This window comes from Corticium candelabrum, chromosome 9 (assembly GCF_963422355.1).
Source record: "Corticium candelabrum chromosome 9, ooCorCand1.1, whole genome shotgun sequence".
NCBI classification, from domain to species: Eukaryota; Metazoa; Porifera; class Homoscleromorpha; order Homosclerophorida; family Plakinidae; genus Corticium; species Corticium candelabrum.
Window position 1 is genome coordinate 4,841,643 of NC_085093.1, and position 19,707 is coordinate 4,861,349.

The 19,707-nt window shown below is 41.7% G+C and overlaps 3 protein-coding genes across 3 annotated transcripts; 2 read left to right on the forward strand and 1 right to left on the reverse strand.

Annotated features, from left to right (window-relative positions):
* The first annotated feature begins 280 nt into the window (after positions 1-280).
* LOC134184330 (uncharacterized) lies at positions 281-4,206 on the forward strand. The gene is made up of 2 exons (XM_062651996.1): positions 281-3,558; positions 3,637-4,206. The coding sequence occupies exons 1-2, from the start codon at positions 371-373 to the stop codon at positions 4,061-4,063; spliced, it is 3,615 nt and encodes a 1,204-aa protein (XP_062507980.1). The 5' UTR covers positions 281-370; the 3' UTR covers positions 4,064-4,206.
* A 450-nt stretch (positions 4,207-4,656) lies between these two features.
* On the reverse strand, positions 4,657-12,452 carry LOC134184673 (intraflagellar transport protein 172 homolog). Its single transcript, XM_062652420.1, has 27 exons — positions 12,387-12,452; positions 12,234-12,316; positions 12,088-12,151; positions 11,782-11,871; positions 11,591-11,688; positions 11,349-11,409; positions 11,194-11,268; positions 9,892-9,941; positions 9,749-9,836; positions 9,277-9,369; positions 8,935-9,053; positions 8,879-8,893; positions 8,687-8,822; positions 7,621-7,716; positions 7,456-7,565; positions 7,323-7,395; positions 6,707-6,823; positions 6,517-6,633; positions 6,345-6,443; positions 6,154-6,273; positions 6,000-6,095; positions 5,876-5,935; positions 5,358-5,456; positions 5,243-5,299; positions 5,086-5,182; positions 4,921-5,012; positions 4,657-4,863 (listed from the first exon to the last, which is right to left on the reverse strand). Exons 1-27 carry the CDS (start codon positions 12,450-12,452, stop codon positions 4,774-4,776), a joined length of 2,361 nt encoding a protein of 786 aa, XP_062508404.1. The 3' UTR covers positions 4,657-4,773.
* A 2,428-nt stretch (positions 12,453-14,880) lies between these two features.
* LOC134184674 (uncharacterized) lies at positions 14,881-19,517 on the forward strand. The gene is made up of 3 exons (XM_062652421.1): positions 14,881-15,228; positions 15,503-18,867; positions 18,931-19,517. Exons 1-3 carry the CDS (start codon positions 14,881-14,883, stop codon positions 19,334-19,336), a joined length of 4,119 nt encoding a protein of 1,372 aa, XP_062508405.1. The 3' UTR covers positions 19,337-19,517.
* The last annotated feature ends 190 nt before the right edge of the window (positions 19,518-19,707 follow it).

Here is a 19,707-nt window from a genome sequence, read left to right on the forward strand (position 1 = left end):
GGGGATGTTCACGCTTTCAGAAAGCACGAAATGCAGCCGTAGCGCTGTTCGTCCAAGACGTAGTACTGTCACCGATACAATGGAAGGCATGGACGATCCGACTTCATCACGGCAAGGCAACCCATTGGTGTCATATGGCCTTACTCAATCTAGTGACGTTTTGTACAACCAGTGGCTATACAGCTACGACGTACCTTCGTTGCCAGTCGTCGAGGCCAGATTTGGCTACGCAGCAGCCCGTCTTGTTTACGTACCGAATCGATCTAGTCAAGAACCTCAGTCTACTGAACTGCTTGTCGTGCATGGTGGACGAGTAAGTCGTGCCACCCGTCAAATTTACATCGACACTACGACAGAAGTTTCTGATCAAATGCAGTTCTTGACGTTTACTCTCAACACTGGTGTAGAAGTTCCAATAAGTGTGGGCAACAGTGACGGATCTCCAGGAGGACGGTATCTACACACGGCTGTATCTTTTCCAGCTCTATCTGCTAGTGGTCGTCCTGTTGTTTTCTACGGTGGTCTAGACAAACACAGACATGCGCTCGGAAGTGTGTGGCATCTGGAAGCGAGCAGAGTTCAAAACGAAGGGTTACACTGGAGCAGCACTGGAGAAGGACCGAGAAGGTGTGGCCACTCGTCAGTGAGTCTCGGAAATAACATGCTAGTGTTTGGAGGTTGTAATCAAACTATGTGCATGAATGATGTTTATAGCTACAACGTAGTGCAGCGTACGTGGGTGGAGGTAAAGGGAACGGGTAAGATTCCCTCTCCCCGTGGAGGTCACATCGCTATTGCTGTAGAACAAGCAAATCTAATGTTCATTCATGGCGGAATGGAAATGCCCATGGCGAGAGGATCCCATAGTAACTATAGTGTGTTCGGAGACACCTATGTTTTTGACATAAAAACAAAGATGTGGCAACATCTCGAATTAACTCCGCCTACTAGTTTGACCATCACCCACGCAGCGTCTGTCTTCTTCCAATACTCAAATTACGGTCGCTGGGTTGTGTATGGCATTGTTGGGCGTAACTTAGATGATCTCGATAAAGCAGTGCTGGCAGAGTTGACAATTCAGCTGTCAGATGGTTCTATCACAAGTGGATGGGAAATAAAAAATGAGTCGCAATTTCTACAGTTCCCCAACGGTAGGATGATGACTACTTTGATTAGTTTTAGTACAAGTACTGGAGACCAAATTGCCTACATGATAGGTGGAGCAGAAAGTGTCAAATCGTCACACCATCAATTCTATGATCCTCTTCCTGACGTGTGGCTGTTACGGCAACGTGACGGATCGGCAAAATCCGAATGGATTTACGTGTGCGCCACCAGCGAGCATCCAGAACCGAGAGCCGGACAAACCGTCACTGTACTAGACGATGGGCCTATTGCGCTCTTTGGAGGAGTAGAAAAGAAATTCTCATTTGGTACCACGTTTGCCAGTAGTGTGTGGCAAGTAACTATAAAAAACAGAAATGTAAACTCTTGGAAAAAGACGATCCCAACAAGCCGATTGCTAGCAGGAGTGGTTGGTCACTCGTCCGTGGGAGTTTTCTTGTCAACCGGTGAATCAAACGACACGGCGGCTTCTGGTGCCAACACAATTCTTACATTTGGTGGTTTCTCTAGAGACACAGTAAGTCTGGAAAACCGCATTACTGTTGTAGCGCCAAACCTTCTTTACTGGCATGTTTGGTCTCCAAGTAAAAGTCAACCTTCTCCATGTCCGAGAGCTTTTCACTCCTTGGTTATTCACAATTTAACTTTGTATCTGTTTGGTGGACTCAGCGACCTCTCTTCGATGAATTCATCTGCGCTCAATGATACTTGGTCGTTACGTTGGTCGGAAAGCTGGAAGGAGAGCAAAAGCATCGATCAATATTGGACGCAAATAGTAACAAACGTATCATCTCCCCCTGGAAGATTTGGTCATTCTGCTGTCACGCACTACAACGAAGGTATGGGCGAGTTTGTTATGTTAATGTTTGGGGGAACTGATGGCATGACGGTCTTTAATGATGTCTGGCAACTTTCACTGTCTACGTTGACTTGGAAACAGTTGGTGCCATCTCGTGTAGACCAACACGCAAAAACCAACAGTCGAATTATTAGAGTTTTTGGCCATTCTGCTTCAATGATTGGACACAAAATGGTAGTCTACGGTGGGTGTAACCATCCACATACAAACAACTTTCTTTCTCTTACTGAAAGCTTACCATCTTGTCCACAAAGTTACGTTTTAGGCATTGTCGCATCATTTGACACTCAGTCGAATAGATGGACAATTGTTGATATTATTGGAAAAACAATTCCTAGATATTTTCATTCCGCCCTGTTTCAAAGTAGTCACCTTTTCATTTTTGGAGGCTTAAGTGGCACTGGCGATCTTTACGACGGAACTTTTGCCATTAGGCTTGGTTGCAACAAAGGCTACGAAGGCAACTTTCCAAATGGTACATGTGTTCCTTGTCCTAAAGGATACTATGGCAGCGGTGGAGGAAAACCTTGCCAGAAATGTGATATCCACAGGGCGACGAATGGTACCGCAAAGGCGTCGAAAACTGATTGCACTATTTGCAGTAACGATGCTTGTGGAGGCCACGGCAAATGTAAATTCGATGAAAATGATAAGATTTCTTGCGATTGTGACGCACTATATGGTGGAACATACTGCCAAACATATACATGGTATATCGTTGTCACGGTGGGAGTACCTGCATCATTAGCTGCAATTTATATAGGGTTACATCATGTCAAACGTCTTTATAAATTACAACAGTCAAAGGCGATTAAATATCAAAGGATAACAGATAGTTTCGAAAAAGCTTCCTGTAGTATCAATCTTGATAAAGAAATAAAACTCGAAGGCACAATTGGTAAGGGAGGATACGGAATCGTAAAGAGAGGTAAGTATCGACACCATGCTGACGTTGCTGTGAAAATGTTGAAACCTGAAGATGAAGATATGAAAGAAGTTGTTTTAAGTTTCAAAAATTCGTTGAAGAAAGAACTGGAGTGCCTACGAAACCTTCACCATCTCAATATCGCTAAATTCTATGGTGCCGGACACGATGAAAGGACTGAAAGTATTTTTCTTGTCACAGAACTTGTTCAGCCAGGCAGCTTGCACGACGTTCTTCATGAACTTGGAAATGATGGACATGTACAACGAGAATTTTTTGTTCCTCTTACAGATCGAGTTAAGGTAAACTTTTGTATGGGCATTTGTTCAGCGTTGAAATACTTACGTGATGAGAAACTCTACATACATTGGGACCTAAATCCAAATAACGTTTTAGTCTCCATCGACGGAGAAATAAAGCTCATCGACTTTGGGGTTTCCAAAAACATCGGAGAAAAACCTATCATTTCGCAACTGACAAAGGCACACAGAAACGAAGCTATATATAAGGAAAGAAGGACGGCGCATATTACACAAGACGAGGCAACACCATTAGTGTCAAGTACATCGTTTAGAAAACGAACGAAAAACTGCTACTTAGCACCAGAATTTTTTCGAAAAAATTTTACTATTCAATCAGATATCTACAGGTAAGAATGCTATAGTGCTGCATGCATGTAAAGCTTCTGCCTTAATAATGTTTTGTTTACACATGTTTACACATGCAGCTTTGCAATTCTGTGTTGGGAGATTATAACTCGTAGGCACCCAAGTCAGCACTTTACAGAAGAAGTCGACTGGTATTCTACAAACGAATGGAATTCTGGAAAAGCAAACAACGTGGCCAAACTCTGTCGCGAAGATAATCCATCAAGACCCAACCTGGACCTTATCAGAGGACAGAATTACGACTCCAACCAAAACAGCCAGTTCGAGGAGAAGATGCGGGAAATAATAACGGCTTGTTGGAGAAGCAAACCGTCGAGTCGTTGGAGTTACATTACAATTAGTGAAAGACTGGTAGACCTTGAACAATTCTGTCCAGACACTCAAGATGACGAGAAACGTAACTTCGAAAGCCAATTACAACGGCTAAGTGAAATCCTGCAACTGAAGACTGAAAAGAAAATTCCCGAAGCCACTACAACATGCTAGCAGACAGAAATCATATAGCAGCATAGCAATCGCAACGTCCAGGTATACATATAGATACATACATATATATATATATATATATAAGCTCAATCTTTAAATAAACGTCTAAAGGTGCAGACATGTTGGAAAGTACCTTGCTGTACGCAATACGTATTCCAATTTCATTTTATAAATATAAATAAATTAATCATATATACAACGTTAGAAATAACGTCACAAACATCAGAGAAGGTGTGCCAAACCACGTTCAGGCTGTGGCTGCAGCAAAATACTGTACAGGAACTATTATTGCTGTATGAGTCCTTACTGTGATGTGTGTGTGTGTGTGTGTGTGTGTGTGTGTGTGTGTGTGTGTGTGTGTGTGTCTGTGTGTGTGTGTGTGTGTGTGTGTGTGTGTGTGTGTGTGTCTGTGTGTGTGTGTGTGTGTGTGTGTGTGTGTGTCTGTGTGTGTGTGTGTGTGTGTGTGTGTGTGTGTGTCTGTGTGTGTGTGTGTGTGTGTGTGTGTGTGTGTGTGTGTGTGTGTGTGTGTGTGTGTGTGTGTGTGTGTGTGTGTGTCACCCGCGCGCGCGTGTGTTTGTAGATGCACATCACAGACCAACGAAAGCTTCAATTATTGACACCACGCATGCAAGCCTAATGCAAGTCCTATGCATGTGCTTACAGCAAATGTAGATTACAATGACATCATTAATTAGACAAATATAGTTATTTTACTGAAACGAATAAGATGGGTTTTGTGGTGCTCCACACCAACGTCCTAAGAATCTGAGCACATCTTGGCATTCACTGCTATTCGGTGCCTAAACACATGGTCACATCAGATAACAACACAGTAAGGGAAAACGGAACAAGCCTACCTTGGAAGACATGACAAACTTATTCCAATCCTCTTTTGAAGCAGCTCGTTCACGTCTTCTAAACTCAATCTTGCTACGAAGTACAGGATAGCCTGACAAAGACAAGCAACAGCTCGGTAGCTCACAACACAGTCTTCAAACTTCAGATGTTGATATTTGACATACCAGATATAACGCAAGAAAGAGATCGAACTTTAGTGTGAGAATCAACAAGTGCTGCCTCATACGTGTCCCTCTCATCCACTGTCAGAGACTGTTCGATCTACGTCACCGTCCAGTAACATCAACACTACACCCCAGATACAACTAGATGTGTGCAAACCTGCTGATCAACGGATACTGCTAACACCCATTCCTTAATTTCTTCTCGTTTGTCCTCCTGCAAGTATGTATAATAACGATGCAGCTACATAGCATTACTGCAATATCATGCTTACTGATATGAAATGTTTCTCAGGAAGAGGAACTTCAAATGGTATGTCTGTGTCCATAAGATCACTGTTATCCATAGAATCCAAGCTCCCCTCTTCAATCGCCTGCATTCAAAATATCAACAAAATGAGACTGACACCATAGGTGTGATTGAAACACACACACACACACACACACACACACACACACACACACACACACACACACACACACACACACACACACACACACACACACACACACACACAAACACACACACACACACACACACACACACACACACACACGCACATACACACACACACACACACACACACACACACACACACACACACACACGCACGCACATACACACACACACACACACACACACACACACACACACACACACACGTGAGCACGCACACACAAATGATGAAACGTAACAATGACAACAACAATAATAACAACAACAACAACAACATAACTGAATACCACCAAATACAAATATGAATGTACATACATCTATACAACCATATCTTACATCACACAGATCAAGAAAACGATTGAGAAATACAAATGCCATATTATCTTGACCGCCAGTCTAAAGCAGAAATCCAAGTCAACCCAAATACCAAATCTAGATTTCGACCACAATGCCATCCCACCTTTGCTGCTATCCCTGCTTCATAAAATGCCTTATCCACAGGAACAACGTCTGAATGACGAAGAAGAGAGATAGTCAGCTTCACAGAAATCTGCTCCTACAACCACAACATTTGCGAATCCAGCAATTACACAAATCACAAGTGGCTCACTGGCCAATGACTTTTTCCCATGGCATGCTGACCGAACAGCATAATAATGTGCAATCAAAAGATACTCTTCAAGTTCTTGAGCAACAGCCGTGTCGGCAGAAGGTGTTTCAGCAACAGACTCGGTCTAGACAAATGAGATATCAATGTCACTCAACCACTATGACGGCAAACAGATCAGACATTATAGCTACATACCAGAGTCAACAGCATATCCCTGAAATCAGCCCACACTTTGTAAGGTGCAGATGTCAGACAAAAGAGATCAAGAGCTAGTCGCTTGTATATATTGAAATTCTATGCAAAAAATCGACAGACTCTTAGACAGCAAACGTTTGTGTGAAGAAGAAAAATTAGCTCCAATTTCTACCTGTGGAGATGGAGGAGCACCGTACTTTGAAAACAACTGAAGAGCTTCAATTGGTTTTTCGGACTTGATGCAATGGGTGGCATACATAGCCACATACTTGTTCAGTACACTAGAGCCCTGATATAATGTGTAAATTAATTAATTAATAAACATATATGGTGGCACGTAATTATAGTGGCCTGTAACTTACCTGCTTTTGAGCCATTGCGATGCACTGATCCCACTGACCTTGATGAGCCAGGATGTCCAGACCTGCAATAGCATCCTCACCAACCAACAGCAAAGCAATAAGTGTAAAAATCACATGCTAAAACTAATACTGAAAGAGAAAACCTCAAAATAAGGAAAATCCAATATATAACACATACACAAACAGAAAAATAAATATAGACACAAAGAGAAAGTAAATGATCACACATGCAACACACGTGAGTACTGCATAGAAAACCGACAGATAAATAAGTAAACAAAATAACAACAGAGAGCCAGTTATACAAAGAGAACACCAAACAAGGAAACACCAAACAATTCATGCAAGTGTGTATCAGTAAGCATTTAGATGAGCTGTACACACAAACAGAGACACACAAACACAGACACAGACAGACACAGACAGACAGACAGACAGACAGACAGACAGACAGACAGACAGACACACACACACACACACACACACACACACACACACACACACACACACACACACACACACACACACACACACACACACACACTTGGAGGCACTCAACCACACCACCACCAACTCAGATCATATCACAATGCAACATAGAATCTCTGTGCAGTACCGTTGCTGCAGCATCAACTCCTCCTTTGTTAGAGAGATATTCCTTGTACTTCTTTGACACATACTCTGCATATCTGCCACAAAAGACACCTATTGCTCAAAGCCAACAATAACAATTTATCTCCCGATCTCACTGTGGTGCCATCTGAGCAGCAGTACGCTTTGCTTGATCCCACAGACCACCTTGTATAAGAAAATCCAATGCTTCTTTCACCATTTCCACTCCAAGGTACAAGTCAGCAGCCTATTCAATGGAGACAAGTGAGTTTGCATCAACATGTGGACTTACTTTTATTCACCTGTTCAAAATGTTCTATAGCCACCAGCCTCTCACAAACTGTCCCAACCACAACATTTGTGCGCTCAGGAACAAATTTCATAGCAAGTTCCACAGCCTAAACCACAGAATAGAGCTAGGTGGCACTGAATACAACAACTCTGGTGGGCTAAACATTCCTGACCATGCTATTAAAACTGTAAGCAATCGACTGGTTTACTTTGCAATATCACATTACTGCCACGCAATCACCAACCACAACTGTAACCATGTATATAGAATCATTAATTAACGCCAACACCAAATGCAACTTTTATTAGTACAAATTCTGAATGCCCTGAATGTATGTTAGATCTGCACCCACGTCGACACCTTCCTATGACATACTCTCAGCAGAAAGTTTGCAACTATGCAGTCAACTGTAGTACACTACTGAATGATAGACTGCTTGTCTGATGAGGCTACGTCATGCAATTCTATAGCAAATCCGGATGCATATGATAAGCAGCCACCTACAGTATGTATTTCATCCGTTCGACTGCCTCTCTGCCTGCCATTTGGTACACATGCATACATGCTGACAGAGCCAGACCTCTTCGCTGGAGCCACCGAGTCAATCTAGAAAAACTATCTGAACAGTCGGTATAGATGACACACTATAAGAAGACATGTTCACATGGTAATAAATGGCAAGTGGGGTAATGCCTTTTACAAACTATATACAGTATAAGTATAGTAGAGACTGCATTTAATTAACAAGCAACACCATACCTATAGTTAACTGATCACTGCTTCAGTGACCACTTGCTGGAACTATTTACAGCCGAGGACGTGTATCACTACTAAACACTTGCAGATTGGATCTACCAACTTCATATTAGAGTGTGTTGGCCGCTTATTCTAGTGGTTGCATAGGTACATTTGAGCTAAGCACCTGCTAATCTGTCTGCACAGGCTTTATAACAAGTCTTAGTGTAGAAAGAATGGCACATGTTAATTAAAGCAGACTAAATGTATCAATATCAACATATGTAAACATCAAGACAAAACATGCCACTTAATGACAATGTGTTTCCCACATATGTTACCTTTTCCCAGCAGTTGACTAAAAAGTCATAGTCTGAATCTTGCTGTACGGTAATCTTCAGATAGGCATCAATTGCTTGATGATAATCACCACTCTGTTCCCATGTCTTGGCTGGTGATAGTAAGTCATCCTTGCTTCTACATGCCACAAACTTAACAATAAGATATTTCGTTAAAAACCAAAATGTTCATACTTGATTCCCTTCGAGCTGTTCATGTAAATCTCGTTTCTTTCTGCAATTGTGGGAGCTACACAAAGCCTTCACGTAGCAAGAGAAACATTAATTGATTAGTTGTTAACACAAATAGCAACTTGTTTGGAACGTATTCTCTTGCTACTCTAATAGCATCCGTCCACATAGTAGCTTCCTGTGATGAAAACATTAAATACATCAAACCTGCTCACTTAAAGATGGTACAAATACTGCAGTCAGTGCAGCCAGTCTGGCTACAAATTTGCAGAAGCAGTGAGAAAACAAACTCACAACATAGAAATTAAACAAGACAAATGTCCTGGATTTCCTCATGAATTGATGTGCCAGTTTTCAGCATGTTACAGTAATCAATTGCAAAGTCAGATGGATAATCTTACCTTATAAAATTTCACTGCTAGTTCTGGTCTGTGAGCTCGTAGTAGAAAAGACTCGGCTGCTTGGTAATCCTTTTGTTCAAATGCCACTCTAGCCTAATACAAAGAGTCATAAAACAATGTATTTCACATTCTAAATGAGTAGTGCAAACAAACAATTTGTGTATATGTGCATGTGTGCGGACGTGTGTGTGTGTGCGCGCGCGCGCGCGTGTGTGTGTGTGTGTGTGTGTGTGTGTGTGTGTGCACGTGTGTGTGTGTGTGCATGTGTGTGTGAATGTGTGTGTGTGTGTGCATGTGTGTGTGTGTGTGTGTGTGTGTGTGCGCGCGCACGTGTGTGTGTGTGTGTGTGTGTGTGTGTGTGTGTGTGTGTGTGTGTGTGTGTGTGTGTGTGTGCACCCTCACGTGTATATTTGTACGTGCAAGCATGTAACTCATGTGCATGAGCTCACAGTACTGCTTTTACTCCACCCACCTGTCCAACAAGCACATCTGCCACACTGGAAGGATCGTACTCTTCAGCCACTCTTTGTGCACTGCTCCAGTCTTGACTATGAACATACCTATCCAACATCGTTCGTGGCAAAATACAAGTATAGAAAAAGAAATAAAAAATACATCAAAACAGCTTCTTTAGGTTTGTTTGCTTTAATAAACTCAGACTCAGCCTCAGTAAATTTGCCCCAAAAGAGATAAAGACATGAGTAGATGAGAACATGTGTACATTGCCAAGACCAACATTCACAAATTCAATGTACAATAAAAATATTATCAACAACCTGGCTTGTGAACGAGTAAATATTAGTTGGTATTACAAAACTAAACTCTTGTACATGCACTAAGAGTAGGTGTAAAATTGAACGCATCTGGGCAATTTCAGCAAATTATGCTAATTGGTATACAGCAGGAAGAACAGCAACAAGAGTAGATTGCCAGATCTCACACACTAGCACAGTCTTTAGCCTGTGCGTTTCAAATTCCTCTTCACTTGCCTTCATTCCAATGAGTTAATGCCATAAACCAACATAAAATGCTTAGACTTCTGCTGAGTGCTCACCAATTTCTATGGCCATGTCAAAAGTGCTATTGCAAAAAACATTTCCTACAAAGTGGGCATTCAGCAAGGCTAAATTCATAAGATTGAGAGCACGACTTTGCACTTCCTTCTTTAGTTGCCTATAGTTAAGACCCATATTACCCATATTAATTGTAAATTCAAACTTGACCATAACTAATTAATATGCAATGCCATGACACAATACAAAAGTCTAAACCTAAATAATCCACTGTACTCGCTTGATTATTACCCACGCACTCAAGTAAGCCCCAAGCCTCAAGTTTGTCGAGGCTCTAAGAATTTCACACTTCTTAGTCTTTTAATTAATTAGTGCAAATGGCACTTTTCATAGTGACTGTTTGCTAGATTTTCGTCTGTAGAAATGCTGACATTCTTCAACTTGTGCATGTTTGTTGAACATGTGTTGATGACTCAGATACGGTATAGAAGATTAGGTTTGTACATTCTAGGTAGTGGCGATGGTTTAAAGCTGTCCTACAACGTAGTAGCATGCTGTTCAAGTTACATAAATCAATCACTTACACCGCTTAACAAATTTAGGTGTCAATTTTTGAGAATCAATCCATTCCATACTTGACCTTTAACTTTCGCCAACTGTTGGGGTTGGGTAATAATCCAGTGAGTACGGTATATGTACCAGTATAATGCATGAGTATGTAATCTAACATGCATGTCCGTAGTCTAAACTCCAATGTCATGTAACACCAGTACAAAGTTGAACAAACATCATCGACTGGAGTATTGAACTAAATTGAAGCAACATACTTAAATAAACATAAGTTTCTTGTTTCCTGTAAACAACAGCTTCCAAAATTTTCATGCTAAATCAACGTATAATTTACCTTTGCCAGGTGAAGATGTGTGTCTGCCAGAAGTTCGTTGTGATGTATGCCTACGAGTCTGATCATATTGTCATGCTGACATAAACAAGAGAACAGAAATGATGAAGTTACATCAAACTTTACAAAAATAGCAACAGCAGTAATCGCTACTATACCTGCTTAATTTTCTTGTACATAGTTATTGCCAAATCAGGCTCATTGACAATGACATAAAGCCTGCAACATAAGAGATGTCTATATGCAACTCCAACACAAATGATGATTATAAACATTCTATAACATACACTGTATACATGTACGTACAAACAAAACAAGAACATTTCACTACAACTTGTATTGAATTGAAAGACTAACTTATGCATAATGCTTACACACACGATCAAAATTCACGACACACCTTTCAGCCTCTCTGTATTTGCCTTCTGATTCCATGTGTTGTGCTTGTGAGATGTACAATGTGGCAACATCTTCTGCTTTCATGCAAGTAACAGCAAGCTACAAAGTAATCAGAAACATGAATAAACCTAATGTCTACTGGTGTGTTGTGTAGTACACCTTCACTGCTATTAGTTCCAGCTATACACATACCTTGTGTGCTTGTTCCCACATATTAATTGCAATGTACATGTCCACTGCATCTTTCGGTGTGCCTGCTTTCACAAAATATTTTTCTGCATCCTAAATGACAGGAAACGACAAATGACATTGTTTCAAGTTGCTACCAAGAAATTACACAAATGAGAATGTGATGTGCACATGCAAACACACACACACACACACGCACACGCGTGCAAGCACGCACGCATGCATGCATGCACACACACACACACACACACACACACACACACACACACACACACACACAGAGACACACACATACACACACACACACACAAACTTATCCCACATCTGGTACTTCTTGTTTAATGCAAAATGTTGTCCAATTTGCCGAAAATATCTACAAAAATATCATATAAATCGACAAATCTAAAACACTGTAACTATATGTATGCTAGCTGCATATGGGCAAATGAACTCACCTAACTGCAACTGAATCTTCCTGCGTCTCAACAATCTGTACAGCCTTCTTCCACTGTTTAGACTGAATAGCTGCATCTATAGCCTTCACAGATCAACTGCCAAAGCAAACAGTCACTAAATACCATTAAGAAATTGACTTAAAATGGAACTACCCTGCTTCTATGAAATGCTCTATAGCCTTGTCCCACTGCTTCTGAGACACCAAATGGTCTCCCCATTCTTCTTCGAAACCAACTACCTCATTAGGAAAATTTGTTCGAGACAGATCTCTAGCTAAAAATCAACAAAATTAAAATTTAATTGATGTTTAAGACAATACATTAGCCAAATGCATTTTTACCACGTCGAAAGATCCTTCCTTTCCTGTAAGCCTTGAGAGCTTTCTGATGCATCCGTAACTTCTCAAACATCTCACCAGCCTATACAGATGAAACACACGTGGTATAACATTCTACACGTTCGTACTAAAACTACTCAACATAAACCAAATAAATTCATTTCTTCCCCTCGTGTACAAATGTCTGTGAAAACTGTCCTATAGTCACGTAACAAACTACATACAATGATGATGTGTTAGCATCAAGGCACAGCAAGCTTAATAGCCTGTTCACATTGTTATCTTGATGCATCCTCAAGGCACATACACGTCACCAATTCTATTACATTAAAAATTAGATTTAGATATTTGCAAAATATAATACAAAATAAGCCTACACTAAAATATTTTATAATTCGATGATGATCAGTAACTACTTAGCCACATTATCACACGTAGAGACAAATCAATATATGATATAATCAGATAATCAGACTGATTGGCAACTGGATTCAGAAGCTAAAGTTGCAAGGCAGGCAGTTTGCAAGCAGATAATTGAATACCAAGCTATTGAACAACCAATTAGGAGACCTGAAAAACAGTTTGTTTATACACTATCAACCCAACTAGCATCCGTGGTTTCAAGAAAACTGACAACTCATGCATGCAGAATCATCTCTCCCTTTGGTAAACGCCTGCCCATGATGTTTGAGGCTTTACACCTTATTTATTAATTAATTAATTATGTATTAATCAATTATGTATTCCTATTTTTAAATTAATGCATAGCAAGACAGTTTACAGTCAATTGTTTTTATTATCGTGTAAGTCCGACTGTGTGCGCACCGTTCGTTTCCTTCATGAATTTCCTTCTCACTCAACGGTCGACACCGTACGACCACCTTCACAGATTCGGACTTCTTTGAAGCCTAAAGTACAAAAAGTACCATAGTTGTCACATGCACGCGTATCTCTGTACGGTAGCTCACCATTCTGTAGCTCAAGCGGTCGTCGCAGCAACAAGTAGGTGGAAATCTAACTTGCGTTAACCGCTTGAGCGCCCGACCTTCCGGCGGTCTGGACATGACTTGTAAGTTGCCAGACTTTTCATTTTGGGGACAAAGACGTGAATTTTAGGCGATAGACGTATAGAACTTTGAAGTGAGTCGATCTGACTCAGACTAGCTCACCTTTGGGCGGCAGGCACCTGTCGTCGGAAGACTCCATTAATTAATTAACGGACTTGTTTCACACGCAACTATTTTATCAGTCCAGCAGTTTCCTGCAAGTGTTCTGTGCTAAAGGGCACGTGCATGCGACACAGTAGCTGAGCCGAGCTAAATTAGTGAATTTGAGAGAGGTTTCAGCACTGTCGTTTAGTTATAGCTATCTCTAGCCCCCGGATAAGGTTCCACACTGAGTCTGGGGCGAGGCTAGGCTACCATTGAACTTCGTAGTAGATGAAACTGCATGCATGGCCGTTGGTCTTGAAGAGAGATCTATCTAGAAGTTTACTTTTGTGAACTTCGTCTCCAAGATTAATTAAATTAAAGTGAATGCGTTGCACTGATTACGTGACCTCAACAAAGCCCGGATTATTCTGTCACCAGAACTTGGGCGAGAGTCCCTCATGATAGGTTTAGTCGTTTTTGAGATATGAGTCGTCGTGGCTATGACGTCACAGCACATTTCATACATCGAATTTTACTGTTTTACACCAATAATACTTTGTACGTTCAGATAAAACAATTTTAGTACATTGTACTGCTTACTAGCTATACTGTCACTGTCAAACATTGCTCACGTGTGCCAGAAATTTTTGCTAAATTGAGGAGGTTTAGTCTCGCGTAGCCAGACCCTTCCCGCCTACATCTTTCCGGCGAGAAAGATGTAAGCGAGAAGGGTCTGGCTACGCGAGACTAGAGCGGCATGCGGTTTCGGGAATTCGTGGACTGGAGCGATCTAGAAGACAGCGATAACAACGACAAACATGATTTGATGGAAGACGAGTCAGACGACTACGATTATGTCGCCGTAGTCCAGTCTTTGCCTAGTAGGCTCGAGAGTCCCGCGGCGGAAATTTTGGAGCCTAGTCTATGTTTGAGTTAAAAATATGTTGCTATTAGTATTGCAATAAAAACACCCATGCCAACGAGGGCAACATGCTATCCTCGCGTGGAAGTACCACCGAAAGCGAAGAAAGCTACAGTAGATAGTACAGTATTTCAACCAGAAAGTGATATTTCGCAACAACCACTGCTCTAGTCGGCGTTTAATCTAATTAGTAGCAAAACGCGTGTCACGAGTAGAGTCCAGTATACGCCCAGTAGATGGAATTTGTCGCTTTCCTGTTTGTCGTGACGTTCACGGTTTCAAACAGCGCGGAATGCAGCCGTAGCGCTGTTCGTCCAAGACGTAGTGCTATTGGCGAGACGATTGAAGAACTCTCGAGCAAGAAAGATTCGACTTCAACATGGCAGAGCAACCCATTGGTGCTCTATCAGACTACTCGATCAGGAAACGTTTCGTACAACCAGTGGTTTCACAACTACGACGTACCTTCTTTGCCAGTCGTCAACGCCAGATTCGGCTATGCAGCCGCCCGTCTTGTGTACATACCGAATCCATCTACTCAGGAATCCCAGCCTATTGAACTACTTGTCGTGCACGGTGGACGAGTGAGTCGAGCCACGTATCAGATATACAACGACATCAAGACCAGGGGCGTACGCAGAGGGGGTTCGAGGGGGTTCGGACGAACCCCCTCTAGGCGGTAGGTAATGGCGGAATTCGAATTAGGCAATGCCGCATGAGCGCAACTACACAGCACCATTACATATGGGGACAGCAGAAGACACAACGAGACTCCCGATTTTGGATACATTGAAATTATCTGTAAAAAATAATATAAATCTATAAAGTAGTACAGCACTTAACTTTTCGGCAACTTAGTTACGAACCCCCTCTAGAGAAATCCTGCGTACGCCCCTGAAGACTGAAGTATCTGATCGACTACAGTTTCTCACGTTTACCCTCAACACAGTTGTGGAAATGCCAATCAGCGTGGGCAGCAATGATGGATCTCCAGGAGGGCGATACCTGCACACGGCTGTATCTTTTCCAACACTCTCTGCTAGTGGACGCCCTGTTGTTTTCTATGGTGGTCTAGACAGAGAAGGACAAGTGCTCGGCGGTGTGTGGCATCTGAAAGCAAGTAACAAGGAAAACGAAGGTCTACGTTGGACCAGGACTGTAGAAGGACGGAGAAAGTGTGGCCATTCGTCTGTAAGCCTGGGACATAGCATGCTAGTGTTTGGAGGTTGTAATCAAACTATGTGCACGAATGATGTTCAACTGTACAACGTAGCGCAACAGACGTGGCTAGAGGTAAAAGGAACAGGTAAAATCCCTTCACCTCGAGGAGGCCACAGTGCCATTGTTGTAGAGCAGGCTAGTCTAATGTTCATTCATGGCGGAATGAAGATGATTATGGCGACAGGATCCCATTCTAACTACAGTGTTTTCGGAGACACGTACGTCTTTAACATACAAACAAGGGTGTGGCAACTCTTGGAATTAACCCCGCCTACTACTGCCTTGACCTTTACTCATGCAGCATCTGCTTTCTTTCAATACTCGAACTATGGTCATTGGGTTGTGTATGGCATTGTTGGACGTAGCCTAGACGATCTTGATAAAAAGGTGCTAGCGGAGTTGACAATTCAGCTGTCAGACGGTTCTATCAAAAGTGGATGGAAAGTAAAGAACACGTCGCATTTTCTTCAGTTTCCCAACGGCAGAATAATGACGGCGTTGATTAGATTTACCACAAGTACGGGAGACCAAATTGCCTACATGATAGGTGGAGCACGAAACGTGAAATCGCAACATCATCACCTCTATGATCCTCTCACTGACGTATGGCTGTTGAGGCAACATGCTGGCTTAACAGGATACGAATGGATTTATGTGTGTGCCACCAGCGAGCATCCAGAACCGAGGGCTGGGCAAACCATCACCGTATTAAACGGTGGCTCTATTGCGCTTTTTGGAGGCGTAGAAAAGAAATTCTCATCTGGTACCACCTTTACTGACAGTAGTGTTTGGCAGGTGTCTATAGAAAATCTAAATGTACTATCTTGGAAGAAGACTATTCCAACCAGTCGATTGCTTGCAGGAATCGTTGGTCACTCTTCAGTAGGAGTTTCGTTGTCATCTGGTGGATCGAACGACACTGCGGTGACTGGCGCCAACACCATTCTTACATTTGGTGGTTTCTATTTAGATACAGCGAGTCTTCAAAGAAGCATTATTATTGTAGCGCCAAACCTTCTTTACTGGCATGTTTGGTCTCCAAGTAAGATCCAACTTTCTCCATGTCCCAGAGCTTTTCACTCCTTGATTGTTTACAATTCAACTTTGTATTTGTTTGGTGGACTCGGTGACCTTTCTTCTATGAATTCATCTGCTCTCAATGATACTTGGTCGTTACGTTGGTCAGAGAGCTCGGCGAAACTAGGCCAAAGCAGTGATCACGATTGGAGGCAAATAGTGGCAAACGGATCTTCTCCTCGCGGAAGATTTGGTCATTCTGCTGTCACGTACTATAACGAAAGTATGGACGAGTCTGTCATGTTAGTGTTTGGGGGAACTGATGGTATGACGGTCTTTGATGATATCTGGCAACTTTCCCTGTCTACGTTGACTTGGAAACAACTGATACCATATCCTGTAGTAAAACATGCCAAAAACAACACTCAAATTACTAAAGCTTTTGGGCATTCTGCTGCAATGATTGGACACCAAATGGTAGTCTACGGCGGGTGTAGTCATCCACCTACAAACAACTTTCTTTCTTTAAGTGAAAGTTTACCATCTTGTCCGCAGAACTACGTTTTAGACACTGTCGTATCTTTTGACACTCAAACGAATAGGTGGACAATCGTTGAGATTATTGGAAACAGAATTCCTAGATATTTCCATTCCGCTCTGTTTCAAAGTAGTTACCTTATTATTTATGGAGGCTTGAGTAGTAAGGACACCCTTTACGACGGAACCTTTGCCATTAGGCCAGGTTGCAATAGAGGTTACGAAGGCGACTTTCCAAATGGTACATGTATTCCTTGTCCTACCGGGTACTATGGCAACGGTGGGGACGAAAGTTGTCAGAAATGCGATAAACGCTTCACTACGAATGGTACCGCTAAGGCGTGGAAAAGTGATTGCAATATTTGTAATAACAATGCTTGTGAACACGGCGGCAAATGCAAATTTGATGAAAAGGGCGAGTTTGATTGTCATTGCTCTCCCTTATACACTGGAAGATACTGCCAAAATGTACGTGACGTCATCATTGTTAGTGTGGTAGCGGGTGTACTGCTCATTCTTATCATTGTTCTATGGGCGATCGCAAGAAAATTAATATTAAACAAAAGGAAAGTGTCCAGATTACAAGAAACTAACAAAACGGAAATATCTCAATTACAAAAAACTAACGAAAAGGAGATTTCCAAATTACAAAAAGTGATACAAAGTTTCAAAGACGCTTCCGTCCATATCGACATTAACGAACTAGAACTTGAAGAAGAAATTGGTGAAGGAGGGTACGGAGTCGTATGGAGATGTAAATATCGACACCACGCTCAAGTTGCTGTAAAAAAGTTAAAGGAAGAAGACGTAGATAATTATATAAATGTTGCAAGCTTCAACAATTCGTTGTTGAGAGAACTAAAGTGCTTTCGAACCATTAAACATCCCAATATTCTTACATTTTATGGTGCTGGACACGATCAAGCACTTGGTGGCTTATTTCTCGTCACAGAGCTTGTTCAGCCAGGCAGTTTGCATAGTGTTCTTCATATAACTCAAAATAATCATGGACGAGAAGAACTTTTTGTTCCTCTTACGGATCGAGTTAAGGTAAAGTTTTGCAGTAGCATTTGCACAGCGTTGGGATACTTGCATAAGAATCTCTATCTACACTGGGACCTAACTCCACATAACGTTCTAGTCGCTATCAAGGGAGAAATAAGGCTCGGCGACTTTGGAGTTTCAAAAAAGGCTAGAGATGAAGAAGTTCTACGGAGACTGCAAGAGTCGGGTACAGAAAGAGATACGAGAGACTGGCTAAAAGATTTTGAAAACACAGCATCATATGATATCATTGATGCCCATGCTGCGGTCGATGGTGATCAAGAAGAGAGACAACCATTTATTGGGCAACAATCAAATGAACTGTTTAGAAAAAGAATCAAAAACTGTTACTTAGCACCAGAATTTTTTCAAAACAAAATAACTGCTTCATCGGATATCTACAGGTAAGTAAAGCAATATATACTACGGTACGTACAACTTCTGTTTCAACGATTTTGTGCATATAGCCTTGGAATTTTGTGTTGGGAGATCATTGCTCGTAAAGACCCAAGAGACTACTTCACAGAGGGGGTCTGCTGGAATTCACTAGAACCAACAGACTACGAGAACAAACTTTGTCGCAAAGATAATCCAGCAAGACCCGACCTAAAATTTGTAACAGCGCAGAATTGTGACTGTGACCAGAAAAGCCAGTTCGAGGAGAAGATGCAGGAAGTAATTACCTCTTGTTGGAGTAGCAAACCGTCGAAACGTTGGGACTACACTACAATTGGTAATGAATTGTCAGACCTTGCAAATTTCTGCCCGCCCGTTCAAGATGGCGAGGAACGTAACTTCGAAGACAAATTACAACAGCTAGCCGACTTACTAGCTGCTAGCAGAAAGGAACGACGGAACATGCCGCAACAGTAGACGGCATGCATGTTAGCATTATAATAGCAGCATAGCAAAGCAACATGACGGTAAACTCAAAATGCAACTGCAGACTGCCATTTTACCTGCTTCCTGCATGTGTAATAGCTATATCTATCTGTATTTGCTGGTCTTATAGTTAGCAATCTCAGCTCGTTTACTATTTCATTACAATACAGCAGCTGACTCAATTTTCACTCTCCAGGTCTACCAACTCCGCCCCTCTCGCGTTCTCAACGTCTGCAGAGCCATATGATCAGATACAATAATTTTTCAAAACCACAGTAGTAACTCTAAACCTAAATTAAGGCTTTTAGCAAACATCTTAAACAATTAAACTTCCTGAACGAAATAGGTATTTCCACTAGTTG